The sequence below is a fragment of the Phyllostomus hastatus genome, unplaced genomic scaffold, assembly GCF_019186645.2.
Source record: "Phyllostomus hastatus isolate PE091 unplaced genomic scaffold, TTU_PhHast_1.1 phas_scaffold_177, whole genome shotgun sequence".
NCBI classification, from domain to species: domain Eukaryota; kingdom Metazoa; phylum Chordata; class Mammalia; order Chiroptera; family Phyllostomidae; genus Phyllostomus; species Phyllostomus hastatus.
The window spans coordinates 1,585,397-1,599,129 of NW_025334012.1; the positions used below are offsets into that span (position 1 = coordinate 1,585,397).

General features: G+C 38.1%; 1 protein-coding gene across 1 annotated transcript; it reads right to left on the reverse strand.

The window, feature by feature from the left end:
* Positions 1-8,350: 8,350 nt before the first annotated feature.
* LOC123831443 (olfactory receptor 10Q1) lies at positions 8,351-9,310 on the reverse strand. Its single transcript, XM_045858318.1, has one exon. The coding sequence runs from the start codon at positions 9,308-9,310 to the stop codon at positions 8,351-8,353; it is 960 nt and encodes a 319-aa protein (XP_045714274.1).
* Between the last annotated feature and the right edge of the window lie 4,423 nt (positions 9,311-13,733).

Here is a 13,733-nt window from a genome sequence, read left to right on the forward strand (position 1 = left end):
CTCACCTTTGAAAGATAGTAGGATCTCAGGAAGTTACTGGAATCAAAACCCAATAGCTTACCTTGTTGACATAGTAGCAGCGGGGAGACTGAGAGCAGCTCTTATGTGTTTTTCAGAACAGGACTCTCCCCAATAACCAGAGTTAATAGTCATGGTTCTGGGCTCACATGGGACATGAACCCCTTCTAAGTCCTTTGGGATTGTATCCCTGAAGTGGTTTTCCAAGACAAACAGTTTTCACATGCCAGTCTCAGTGAGGTAAATGGGGAATAGATGGGCAACTCTGCTTATTTTGTTTGTTCATCTTCTGGTGCCTCTTCCTACTTGTGATTTTTCATTTGTTGCTTAACTGGTTACTGCTGTTCGTGGCAAGTGAGTAGCTTGTTGTGTGTCTTATGTTCCCAGTGATGGGAAGCATTTTGAGAATTCCTTCTCCATTTCCCTGTAGTACTTAGTAGAAGGGGAGCACTTAGTGAATACCCCAAGAACTGAATTAATTCTTGCACTAGGGTTAATGACTCCCAAGATATGCCATCTCTAGTAGAAAGGATGGGCTATAGCCTCTGTACTGCTTGAATGAATGTCAGCAGTGGAAGAGGATCTAGGGACCCCTTGACTCAGCACTCAGTACTCTTAGTTGCAAACCAAAGAAATAAACTCTGGCCTTTTAATATTGAAAGCAAACATATTGAAATGATATTGAGTGGTTCATGGAGACATTGGGAAGGCTGGAAAAACAGACCCTGAAATGGACAGGAGCAAGGGAGGCTGTATAGGCAGAGACATAGCCCAAATCAGTATATCACTTCTTCTAATGTTTACATGTGCCTCATAATATAGTGCAAGTATTTCTCACCACTCCTTAACAGCAAACAATGAACCTATGGACTAACTATATAATTACTCATGACTATTATTTAAAATAACTTGACAATGAAGGTTTTAATACCTATCTATCTATCTATCTATCTATCTATCTATCATTTATACTTCTAGTCACAGTTAGAAAGAAAATATAAGTGATAGAAGCCAGGACAGTGGTTGATTGGGTAGGAAGAGAACTTGATTAGAAAGGGACACAAGCAAGAGAACTATCTGGGGTGATGAAAACATTTCATTATTGGATATAATTGTTCATATACATCAAACTGAACCAATTTAGATCTATGTGTTTTATTCTGTTATTTACACACTGATTACAATATAACAGAAACAGAACAAGCTCATCACTTTCCCCTTTTTTGCTTCAAGTGGAATTTGAAACTCTTACGACATCAGAATCAATGGAAAATCTTTTCTTGCCTTATTTTTCCTCCTGGGTAAGCAGAGGTTGAGATGTTAAATCTTTGCTGGGGTTCTGGAAGCAGATGTTGGGAGATAGAGTGGAGCCAAGGATGTTCCTACACGATAACATCCAGAGTGAAGAGTCATCTTCCCAGTCGCATAGGAAGTTATTCCATGTTATGTAGGAGAAGAGAGACCAGGTGTGTGGCACCTCCTCAGAAACAAGACCCAGGATAGAACAAGCCAGTGGGAGGCACTTATGTATAAACACATGGATTTGCTGAAGGTTTGTGGCCTCATATGGACCCGTGGGAGGGAGCTGACAATGAAGACATTTTGGAGCTAGGCTTCCTAATAACTATTTGGTCATGGGGGAAAAAAGATAAGTAAACACTTCTTGGAAAACACACAGAAGAACTTACCAAAAGTTATGTTGAGGAGGACATGGGCATGTGTGGCACCATGGTCTTCTTGCATTTGTCAGTCTCTACTCTAGATAAAAAAAAATTGACTTATAACTGTGGTTCCTTTCCCCAATAGTCTGTAAACTCCCTGAAAGCAAACGTTGTTTTTTTTTTGTTTATGAATTCAAGCATATAACTGAGTGCCTGACACACAAGAGTCCCCTTTTCATCCCCAAGTCACTATCTCAATGTTCTCCTTCTTATTCTAAACCCCTGCTTCCCTTTTCACCTTTTGCCTATTTATTTATTGTCCCTTTTCCTCTTACAAACATTAGGTCAATGGAGTCAGAGACTTTGGAAAATAGTAGGTTCTCTTTAAATGTTTGTTTAAAAACAAGTAAATGAACATGTAATAAATATTTATTGGAGAAATTGTATTATGGCATAAAAGGGTCTTTCTAAAATAGCTTCATAAAGATCACCAAGTATGTGGTCTGTGGTTCCGGGGATGGTTATACAAAGTTCTGCCCCATCTCTGTTGAGTAGCCTCTTTCCTAGTGCTAGGAACACCATACTTTTTCCTCTTAATGAGAGCTGGATTGAAGCCAATAAGAATAAGAGAATTCTCAGATTGGAGCTAGTGAGTCAAGACAGGCCTCAGCAATAATTACTATCATATTTCAAACCTTTACTGATTTTCACTAGAATATGTAATTTTACAATGTGGTTTTTTAAAGTCGAGAGAGTCATTATGAAAATACCTGTTGAGATTCTTTTTTAAAAAATATATTTTATTGATTATGTTATTACAGTTGTCCCATTTTCCCTCCTTCATTCCCCTCCACCCTGCACATCCCCTCCCACCCACATTCCCCCCCTTTATTTCATGTTCATGGGTCGTACATATAAGTTCTTTGCCTTCTACATTTCCTATACTGTTCTTACTCCCCCCCTGTCTATTTTCTACCTACCTTCTATGCTACTTATTCCCTGTACCTTTTCCCCCTCTCTCCTCCTCCCACTCCCCTGTTTATAACTCTCCATGTGATCTCCATTTCTGTGGTTCTGTTCCTGTTCTAGTTGTTTGCTTAGTTTGTTTTGCTTTTGTTTTAGGTGTGGTTGTTAATAGTTGTGAGTTTGCTGTCATTTTACTGTTCATATTTTTTATCTTCTTTTTCTTAGATAAATCCCTTTAACATTTCATATAATAATGGCTTGGTGCTGGTGAACTCCTTTAACTTGATCTTATTTGAGAAGCTCTTTATCTGCCCTTCCATTCTAAATGAAAGATTTGCTGGCTGGAGCAATCTTGGATGTAGGTCCTTGCCTTTCATGATTTCTTTCCAGCCCCTTCTTGCCTGCAAGGTCGCCTCTGAAAAATCAGCTGACAGTATGATGGAACCTCCTTTGTAGGTAACTGTGTCATTTTCTCTTGTTGCTTCTAGGATTCTCTCCTTATTTTTAACCTTGTGTAATGTAATTATGATGTGCTTTGGTGTGTTCCTCTTTGGGTCCAACTTCTTTGGGACTCTCTGAGCTTCCTGGACTTCCTGGAAGTCTATTTCCTTTGGCAGATTAGGGAAATTCTCCTTTATTATTTGTTCAAATAACTTTTCCACTTGTTGCTCTTCTTCTTCTCCTTCTGGCACCCCTATAATTAGGATGTTGGAATGTTTAAAGATGTCCTGGAGGCTCCTAAGCCTCTCCTCATTTTTTTTTTTTAATTCTTGTTTCTTTATTCTTTTCTGTTTGGTTGTTTCTTTCTTCCTTCTGGTCCACTCCATTGATTTGAGTCCCAGTTTCCTTCCCAACACTATTGGTTCCCTGTACATGTTCCTTTATTTCACTTAGTGTAGCTTTCATTTTTTCATCCAATTTGTGATCAAATTTAAGCAATTGTGTGAGCATCCTGATTATCAGTGTTTTGAACTGTGTATCTGATAGGTTGGCTATCTCTTCATTGCTTAATTGTATTTTTTCTGGAGCTTTGACCTGGGAGGGATAATCCACATTGCTTTGTTGTGACACTGTATACAGGGCAGGGGTCCGAGAGGGAACAATGGCGCTTGCTCCATTCTCTGCCAGTTTTCAGTCACTTCCCTTGCTTTCCACAAGCAAATTGGACCCTTCTGGTGCTGATTCCCTGGTGGATTGGCTTGTGTACATTCTAGGACTACAGAGGTCCCAGAGCTCTCCAATGAGCTCTACTGTGAGGCTGGGAATTTCTCCTACTGCCCCTTCAATCCCCACTGGTGTTTTTAATCAGTGGTTTGAGCCTTTATTTCCCCATACTGGAGCTCTGGACTGTGTGATCTGTCTTGCTCCCCAATTGTTCCTCCTGGTTTATCTGCACATGAATGTGGAACTGCCTGCTTCACCAGCCGCTGCCTCTGTCTTGCTGGCCAGCTGCAGCCTTCCATGCCCCACTCCACAATCCAGTGCTAGGTCTGCCAGTTACCACCTTGTAATGAGTCCTCTCCACATGCCTGCCTCCACCCCTCCTACTGGTCTAGATGAGTGTGTCTTCTTTAACTCCTTGGTTGTCAGATTTCCATACAGTTCGATTTTCTGTCAGTTCTGGTTTGTTTTTTTGTTTTTAAATTGTTGTTGTCCTTCTTTTGGTTGTGCGCGGAGGTGCAGTGTGTCTACCTATGCCTCCGTCTTAGCTGGAAGTCTGAGATTTTTGATAGTGTGGTACTGCAGGTTATTTTGACCTGTCCCATATCCATAAAACAAACTGTCTGCTCAGGATGTGTTGTTATGTAGTCTGTTTCATGCAGTAATTTTTTTTATGTAGACATCTCTCTATCAACACTTATTAGTTATAATTAGACAACACAGACATGAATAAATGCTCACTTCCTATATGGTTTCTTTGGTCTTCAATATGTGAGAATGAGAAATTGGAAATCTTGGGAATTTTTAGGAATGCATAAACTTATAAGTAATTCTTAAAATATTTTCAATGTTCTTTGTACATTTTACTCATTATTATGTATATCTAAAATTTTTTAAATAACATAAATACTAGGTATATTAGTACATACCAAGTACTGTAGACTATAGTGAATAGCCAAATACTGGAACACACCCATGAATATTATTGCTGGTATTTTAATAACTAAGCATTCAGGTCTCCCAAAAAGATTAACACAGATTAGCACTACACAGAACCATATGTCACACTGCCAATTTAAGGGGTTAAATTTGCTTCCAAAATTTATTTCTTGGAACATCATTCATAGGATTTGTGTAATATCCTAGGCACACAAATTTAGGGATATTAATTTTATTTGCAAGAATGACTCACTGTTTGAAGCAGATAAGACCATGCACACACTCTCGGTGGCAGCTACCAGCAAGACTGACTGATGAGGTCATGACTGCTCCTCTTCCAGTGCTGTTTATCCTGATTACAGGAACGTAGACTTAACCTTCAACTCTGCATGTCATGCTTTCCGCATTACCCTCAACATGATTCCTCTGAGCCCTGTCACATTCTCTATGTTGATCATTATGCTATAAGTATGCAGAAGAATTATATTACTTTCCCCAATTTTCTGGATTTCTCAATTACTTTTTCTCAGAATCTGGATTTAATAATAAATAATTTCTCTTTGAGAAATTCTGGGAAGAAATTCCCACATAGAAACATGACTCCCACCACTGTGACTAACACTTCCTTTCATCCACTGGTTAAACCATAAGAAAAGAGCTGAAGAAATCCACTGTGACAACATACCATGATGATTTTGTTGTGTAGTCTGGACTCCAGGTTCTCACTGATAATATGCTCAATTAATTACACTACCTGATAAAATACATTTTAATAAATTCCAACAAGAGAGGTATAAATAGAGAATGTCAATGGATAGAGTGGTTACTTCCTGAGCAAGTGCTTCTTTGTAAGTCTGTTGATACCAAGAACAGACTCACACACCCAGAAGGCTTCATGAAGATGCTGAGCAGGGTTTTGAAAGAAGTAGACTTTTGAAGCAAATGTTGAAGATGAAAGAGAAGAAAAGTGGAGGAAACCTAAAACAGTTTTGCAAGTTCTGACTTCCACTTAGTGCTACCACAAAGCTACCTTATTACAGGGAGTTGGAGGGGCCATCATTTTCTCAAGGGGAACATCACTGATTGACATTTCAGTCCTATCATTTGATTCATGATATACTCCACTCAATGTTCTAATTCTAGAATCTAATAATTTTATAGAAATACTTTGATACTAACTCTAAGAAGGAGAAGCACATTATATTCAGCTAAAATAGGCACAGGAAAGTAGTTGGGGGAGACCAGTAATTCAGCTGAAAGGATTGATCAACCCCTTAGGTCCTTCTTCTTCCCAATAGAGTAACATTGCACCCTCTTCTTTTTGAGTTCCAAGTTAATCTTCTATATAATTTGTGGCATTAAATAGAAATGAAAGGAAGCATGGAAAGTTTTCCTTTTGTTGGCATTGCCAACAATGCCTAGCACACTGTGTACATTTAATTGATTCATTATGTTCTGATGTGACTTGGCCTGGTTATGTTAATATGCAAACTGCCAACCAGAGAGTTTTGTTCTTCTCCAGCATTTAGTTGGAAATGTAGACATTTCTACCATGTTGTTAAATCAATAACTGTTCCCAGAATAAGTGACACTTTGTAGTTTAATTTTCTTATTCCCATGTGAAATCAGCTTAAAAAAATTTAAAGCACCAACAGTAGTTTTGAAGAAAAAAATGAAGTAACCAAAAACAAAAGTATTCATCTAGGAAAAATATGAAAAATGGAGAAGGGTCCTGCTGTGATGAAGGCTTTTGTGCCAAATAAATCTATGCTAGTCTCAGATTCTTTTCAGAAATCATTTTGACACTTATAAGAGGAATACAGTCTTATTTTTTTAAAATGAAAAATGCATAAATTAATAAAGAAGAAAAATACTCGCAATTCTACAAATCACAGATAACAGCCATTAGCTTTTTGGTGTTTTTGTATGCACCATTATGCATGTGCATCTCTACTGAATTGGGCTCCTGTTATAAATTCAGGTTGGTTCCTTGCTTTTATCACTTTAGTTATAATGGTAAGTATTATGTCTTATTATTAAGTATTAAATTTACATACAATGTTAAGTATGCTGTATAGGTATCCAAAATTAGAAGTTAGGTTTTAATAACTTTTCAGTTTATAAAAGAAATAAACTGCCTTATATTTTTAGTTTTTACTAAGCTTAATTTTCTGAGGTTGTGATTTTAGAATAAGAATGATTGAATCAAGCCCTGGCTGGCGTAGCTCAGTGAATTGAGTGCGGGCTGGGAAGCCCAAAGTGTCCCAGGTTCGATTCCCAGCCAGGGTACATGCCTGGGTTGCAGGCCATAACCCCCAGCAACTGCACATTGATGTTTCTCTCTCTCTCTATCTCCCTCCCTTCCCTCTCTAAAAATAAGTAAATAAAATCTTAAAAAAAAAGCAATGTCCTTACCTATTTATTAAAAAAAAAAGAATGATTGAATCAGAGAATAGAAACTTTTCCAGGATTCGGTACACTTAGCTCTATTACATTCAGAAGGATTACACCAATTTTTTCAGTCACTTGCAATCTCCACTGGCAGGCATTGTCACTCTTCCTCCTGGAGTTGCTGCTAAGCAACATCAACTTCAGGGGCTGGATCCAGACCCCTGCCTGATAATTGTTCTGGGCAAGGGCATCCTTTGTTAACAACTGTCCTAGGAGTCCTCTTCACCTCATTGTTTCTCAGGTTATAAATGAGAAGGCTGAGCAGCATGCTGTTGGCCATGAACACCAGAGAAAGGAGCCCATTCCATTGGTACCTTGAGGGTTTACCTGTGGTTGGGGCACAGGGACAGGAAGATGCCACAACCATCTGCAACAGGACCTTGCTGAGGTGGAACAGTGGCACCACCTGCTGAGGGTATCTCTGAGCAGCATCCACTATGAGGGCACAGGGAGGGGTGAGGAAGAAGGAAGAGCAAGACTGACTACCTGAAGCCACCAGCACAGCCAGCTCAAGCAGGAGTGTGGGCATCAACCACATGCCATCTTCCACACTCTCACAGAGCTAACATGTAGTGTGAGTGCCTTGTCGATGAACACTAATTCTGACCTCTCCTTGGTGTGTAAGAATGAAAGAAAAGGAAGGTGACCAGCTGGGATACTTGGAGTGAAGGAAATTAATGCATCAAATAAGTTATTGTTTGCCATACATTTGTATCTTAATAATAAAGTGTATTTCTTTGAGTGAAATATATGTCTTCATAAATAGTCTTTATTTGAGGCATCTTTCACAATCTGAATTAATATCATTGCATCCTCAGGGGACAGGCTATTTAAAAGCATCAGCCTTTATTCACATCGTGTATGGGGTGAGGGTTCCCCGCCAGAGCAAGCCTCATGCCTGAGCTGCATACCTTTCAGTTAACGCTGGCAGACTAGGGCTCCTCCACTGAAAGTTTGGTTCAAATTTTCAAGTCTTATTTAAAGCACTTCAGGAAACTGGGTGTGGATTGTGGGTGGACATGGTGCAAATATCACAAAATAGAAATATCAACTTTAAAGTGTCAGAAAAATCAGTGTTCTAATTCTACATTTGCCTTTTGGAGTTTATTATCATGGCGACATACAGACACCCACCCCAGTCCTACCCTAAGCCTTCAATGGGTGTCGGAGGCCGATTTACTGATAATGGCATTTCTCAGAGCGTCTTTGACATCCTTGTTCCTAAGGGTGTAAATCAGGGGGTTGAGTAAGGGAGTGACAAAAGTGTAAATGAGGGCAAATTGGCGGTCCTTATCCACGGAGGCGCCAGACTGGGGACGCAGGTAGACCAAGGCACAGAAGCCATACTGCAGCAAGACCACCATGAGGTGGGAGGAGCAGGTGGAGAAGGCCCGGCTGCGACCCTCAGCCGAACGGATGCGCAGGATGGCCAAGGTGATGAACACGTAGGAAACAGAAATAAGGCTGAAGGGGACGACCAGCACGAGGATGCTCACAATATAGAGGACGGTCTGGTGCACGTGGATGTCCGCGCAGGCCAGCCGCAGGACTGGAGGCACGTCGCAGAGGAAGTGGTTGATTTCCCGCAGGCGCCCGCAGAAGGGCAAGGTGAAGATTAAGGATGTGAGCTGCAGGGACAAGTAGAGCGCCAGAGCCACAGCGCAGGCCACCATCTGGATGCACAGCTTCTGGGTCATGATGAGGGTGTAGTGCAGTGGGTGGCAGATGGCCACGTAGCGATCGTATGCCATGATTGCCAAGAGGAAACAGTCAGCACCACCAAGAGTGAGAAAAAAGAACATTTGGGCCCCGCAGCCAGCCAGAGAAATGGGCTTCGGGGCTCCAAAGACGTTGGAAAGCAGTAAGGGCACCACCACGGTGGTGTAGCTGATCTCCACGAAGGACAAGCAGGACAGGAAGAAATACATGGGGGTGCGCAGGGAGCTGTGTGTGCACACCGCCCAGATGATGGCTGTGTTGCCACAAAGGATCATCAGGTAGAGCAGGAGGAAGAGGAGGAAGAGGAGCGCCTGGAATTCGGGGACGGCGGTGAACAGGCGGAACACAAACTCAGTGGGGCCGGACTGGTTGAGGACAGCACTGCGAGCAAGCATGTCTTGCACGAAACATGACAGAAGTGCTGAGCCTTTTCCTTTGCAGAGCCCTCTTATTGCCTGAAGAAAAGCAGCAACTTTAACTTTGATTTTTGATTTAGAATTACCTATTTAGTATCCAGCTTCCAATTTCAATGCTTAGAATGAATGTACAAAGAGGGTGTGGTATGTGTTTCTAAGGAAATCTTATGAATGGAATATATAGTCATCTGTAGACATTTTTGTTGACAAAGACATGTAGATATTCCTGGTAAAATATCTTTTTGTTTTTACTCTCGTATTTTATTATTATTTATTATTATTATTATATCTTTTTAATTTTTTTCAATTACAGTTTATATCCAATATTATCTTGTATTAGTTTCAGGTGTACAGGATAGTGGTTAGACAATCAAATCTGTCACAAAGTGTTCTTCTGATATTTCCAGTACCCACCTGGCACTATGCATAGTTATTACAATATTATTGACTGTATTTCCTATGCCGTACTTTACATCCCCACAACTATTTTATAACTACCAATCTGTATTTTTCAATCTCTTCACCTTTACCACTCTGATATTTTAAATCAAATTGGCAAGGACTAATTTTTTGCTTGTATTTAATGGAACTAAAGAGTTGTATAGTTGTGGATATTTTAAAAATTAGATAAATGAATGTGTTTTTCACTTTTTAAAAATTGTTAATAATTGTTAACTATTATTGAAATATAACTTACATATAGGGAATTTCACAGATCTTAAGTGTACAGCTTGATTCATTTTTCACACAATAAAGACACTGGTATCAATAATCACTACCAAGATTAAGAAATAGAACAATTCTAGTGCTATTTACGTAGCCAAGATTTGGAAACAGCCTAAATGACCCTCAGTAGATGAATGGATCAAAAAGCTCTGGTACATTTATACAATGGAATGTTATGCAGCAGCAAAAAAGAAGAAACTTACATTTTGCAACAGCATAGATGGACCTGAAGAAAATTATGCTAAGTGAATTAAGCCACTCAGTGAAAGAAAAAGAAAAGTATCACGTGATCTCACTTATATGAGGAATCTTATGAACACAATAAACTTATGAACACAATAAACTAATGAACAAATAGTAACAGAAACTTAGACACATAAAACAGACTGACAGCTGCCAGAAAGGAGGAAGGGGGGACACATGAAAGATGGCGAAGAGATTAACCAAAGAACATTTATGCACAACCCATGGATACTGACAACAATATGGGGATTGGCTTGGGGAGGGGAGCTGGTGGGCTGGGTGGAGGTGGGGAAAGGAAAAAAAAAGCAGAAACAACTGTAACAGCATAAACAATAAAAAAATGAAAAAATAAATACTCCAAAGATGAAAACAAAAACAAAAAAGATATAGAACAATTCCAATAACTTACAAGCATCTTTTGTGCCTCCACTCAGTCTTTATGTCTCCCAGAGGCAACTGTTCTTTTGAATTTTATTACTGGAAATGTGTTTATGTTTCTTTTTAAATTATATTTTATTGATTATGTTATTACAGGTGTCCCAAATTTCCCCCTTTGCCACTCTCCACGTAGCACTCCCCACTTATTTGTGTTTCAATTTATATGTGTAGTATGTACTGTACTGTAATTGGCTTCAACATTGTGTTTGCAAAGGTCATCTTTGCTGTTCTAAAAAGACTTTTTTCTTTCCTTTGTTTTTGTAGTATCCCAGTTCATGGCTATTAGATCATTTATTCATGGGTGGTTCACTTTGCATCTAGTTGTTTTGACTCTATACAAAACTAGGAAAACACCTTTTATTCTAATCCTCACTGATATATACTTTTTATTTTCTCTCATTTAAATATTTTTTTCTAAATTTCTAATAATGAACCTGAACTTTAGAACTGAGACAGGTTTAGCCTGAGTGCCTCAGTAAATGAGTGAATAAAAAAAACTGTGGTACATTTACACAATGGAATACTACAGAAAGTAGAAGGAACAGCAGAAACAAAGAAGGAACTCCTACCTTTCACAACAGCATGGATGGAACTGGAGAATATTATGCTAAGTGAAATAAGACAGTTGGCGAAAGACAAATACCATATGATCTCACCTATAAGAAGAATCTAATGAACAAAATAAACTAACACAAAAATAGAACCACAGGCATGGAAACATGGAACAGATTGACAGTGACCAGAGGCAGGGTGGGGAGGGAAGAAGGGGAAGAAACTAGTCAAAGAACATGTATGAATGACCCACGGACATGGACAACAGTGTGGGAATTGACTATAGGAGCAGGAGGTGGAATGTTATTCTAACAATAAAAAATAATTTAAAAAAAGTGGAGCTGTGTGAGATAAGAAAAGACCATAAGGATAGACACAGACAACAGTGTGGTAATGGCCTCAGGAAAGCAGGAGTGGGGTGGGAATGAGGGCTGGAAGGAAGGGAGTAAAGAGGAAAAAATGGGGACATCTGTAATAGTGTAAACAATACAAATAACATAAAGGAAAGGCCATAAAGAAACTAAAAATGCAATAGCAGAATTGAAACAGGTATCAAAACCATGACAATAAAAAAGAACTTCATAAACATCTGGGGAGGAAAAAGTACTGGTAAATTAGGCTCTTTTGGTTTGGACCACACTTTATTTTAAATACAGAAACTCAAACAAAAGGACAATGTCCACAGAAATTTAAGCAAAACAAATTCTTGTGAAAAAACTCTGTACCCAGGCTTTAGCGATTTTTGTTCAAAAATTTTCTCACAGTTACAAACAATTAAAAATATATTATTCTAAATAGAGTTACAGCAATTCTTTAGCAAAACTCTTGTTTATTGGGTGATTAATCAGGATATGTAATTCAAGATTGGGGAAGTCATAGTATAAAAACTGGATTTGAAAAATCAAATACTAAAATGTATATTTAACATTGAATGGTTAATGCAGATATTATTAAACCAAAAAAATTCACAGATAATTCTTGAAAACATACATAATAGAAAATGCAAAACTGAGTAAAATCAAAGTACTATACATCAAAATTTATTTCTGATAGACTTAGATTCAAGTATTTTTTAAAAAATGGAAGAAAGCTAGAAGATTTTTTTCAGGTAGCAGAGTATAACCAAATTACACCCAAATGAGTGGAATCCATACAAATATTGATATTTTGACACAATAAAAATATGTGTCTATAGGTCAAAAATACAATGAGCAAACTGAATAGAAAATGAAATTTTCTAATCAGCAAAAATAAACCTATCATTAGGAAAATGGGCAGTTCAAAAAGATAATATGCAAAGGCAAACAAGTATATAAAAATTCAATTTTACTGGTGTTCAAATTAATATAAAATTAAAATTGGATACTATTTTCTGTTTATATGCTGACAGTAATGAAAAAAAGATAACATCTGTGGTTGTTAAATGTGCAAGGAAAGGTATATTCCCAAATGTCACTACCAGAAATATAAAGTGCTTTAAAAATGTGTGGAATGCAATCTGATAATATATAATAAAAGACTTAAAGAAATGCATATACTTTAATTCAGCAGTACTATTTTAAGGAATTTATTCTTATAAACTAACCATGAGTATGTGCATGAAATTGTTGACAGAAATGTTTGTTGCAGTTTTCAATATAATGGTGGAAAATTCTATCAACTTAAATATAAATAATAAGACAATGCTTAAGTTAATTGCGATCTCACCCATGAGACGAAACACTGCAATTATTGAAAATGATGTTAAAGAAAAATATTTAATAAGATCAGGAAAGTTCATGAAAAATCAGATTATAAGAAAGCACTATGTCATGGCTCCATTTAATAGTAATTATATCTATTCATAAAAAATAAAAGAACTTACCTCAAAATGTGAACAGTGAGTATTACCAGGTTGGTGGGATTGTGGTTCTTTTTTTGTTTATGGCTTATGTTTTTCTATATTTAAAAATTTTACAATGAATAGACATAATTTTATAATCATTTAATAAATGAAAATAGTTTTCTTATCTTTGGTCTTGAAACCTAATGTTGAGAAAGAAGGATAGTAGAAGGTCAAGCACATGAATTTTTGTAGCCAATTAGATTTGGGTTTGAAACCTAGTTCCCATGCTAGTTGCTAATTTAATTTCTCCATTAATTATGTTAACTGATGAGCTTTGGTTCTCTCGTGTGTGACTGAAGATGTGAATAGGGAGCCTTATAAGGCCTTTGTGAAGATGAAATGTTTCAAGTGTACACTGTGTCTGGGATATGACAGGTGTCCCGTGAACATACCTGCCTCCCCCCTTTCTCCTCCCAACGGCAGGTTTCCCTTGGCGTGTTGTTACCTTTCAGTTCTGATCCTTTCCAGAGCAGATTGTAAGGCTGCTATAGAGCAGCATCTTCCCAGGCCTTGCAGTTGCTCTGAGGAACCTTGCATAATAAGGAGAGTAAAAGAGAA

What these genes read in the sequence shown, in the direction of transcription:
- LOC123831443 (XM_045858318.1), bottom strand. Translation starts at nt 9,310, where the DNA reads ATGCTTGCTCGCAGTGCTGTCCTCAACCAGTCCGGCCCCACTGAGTTT.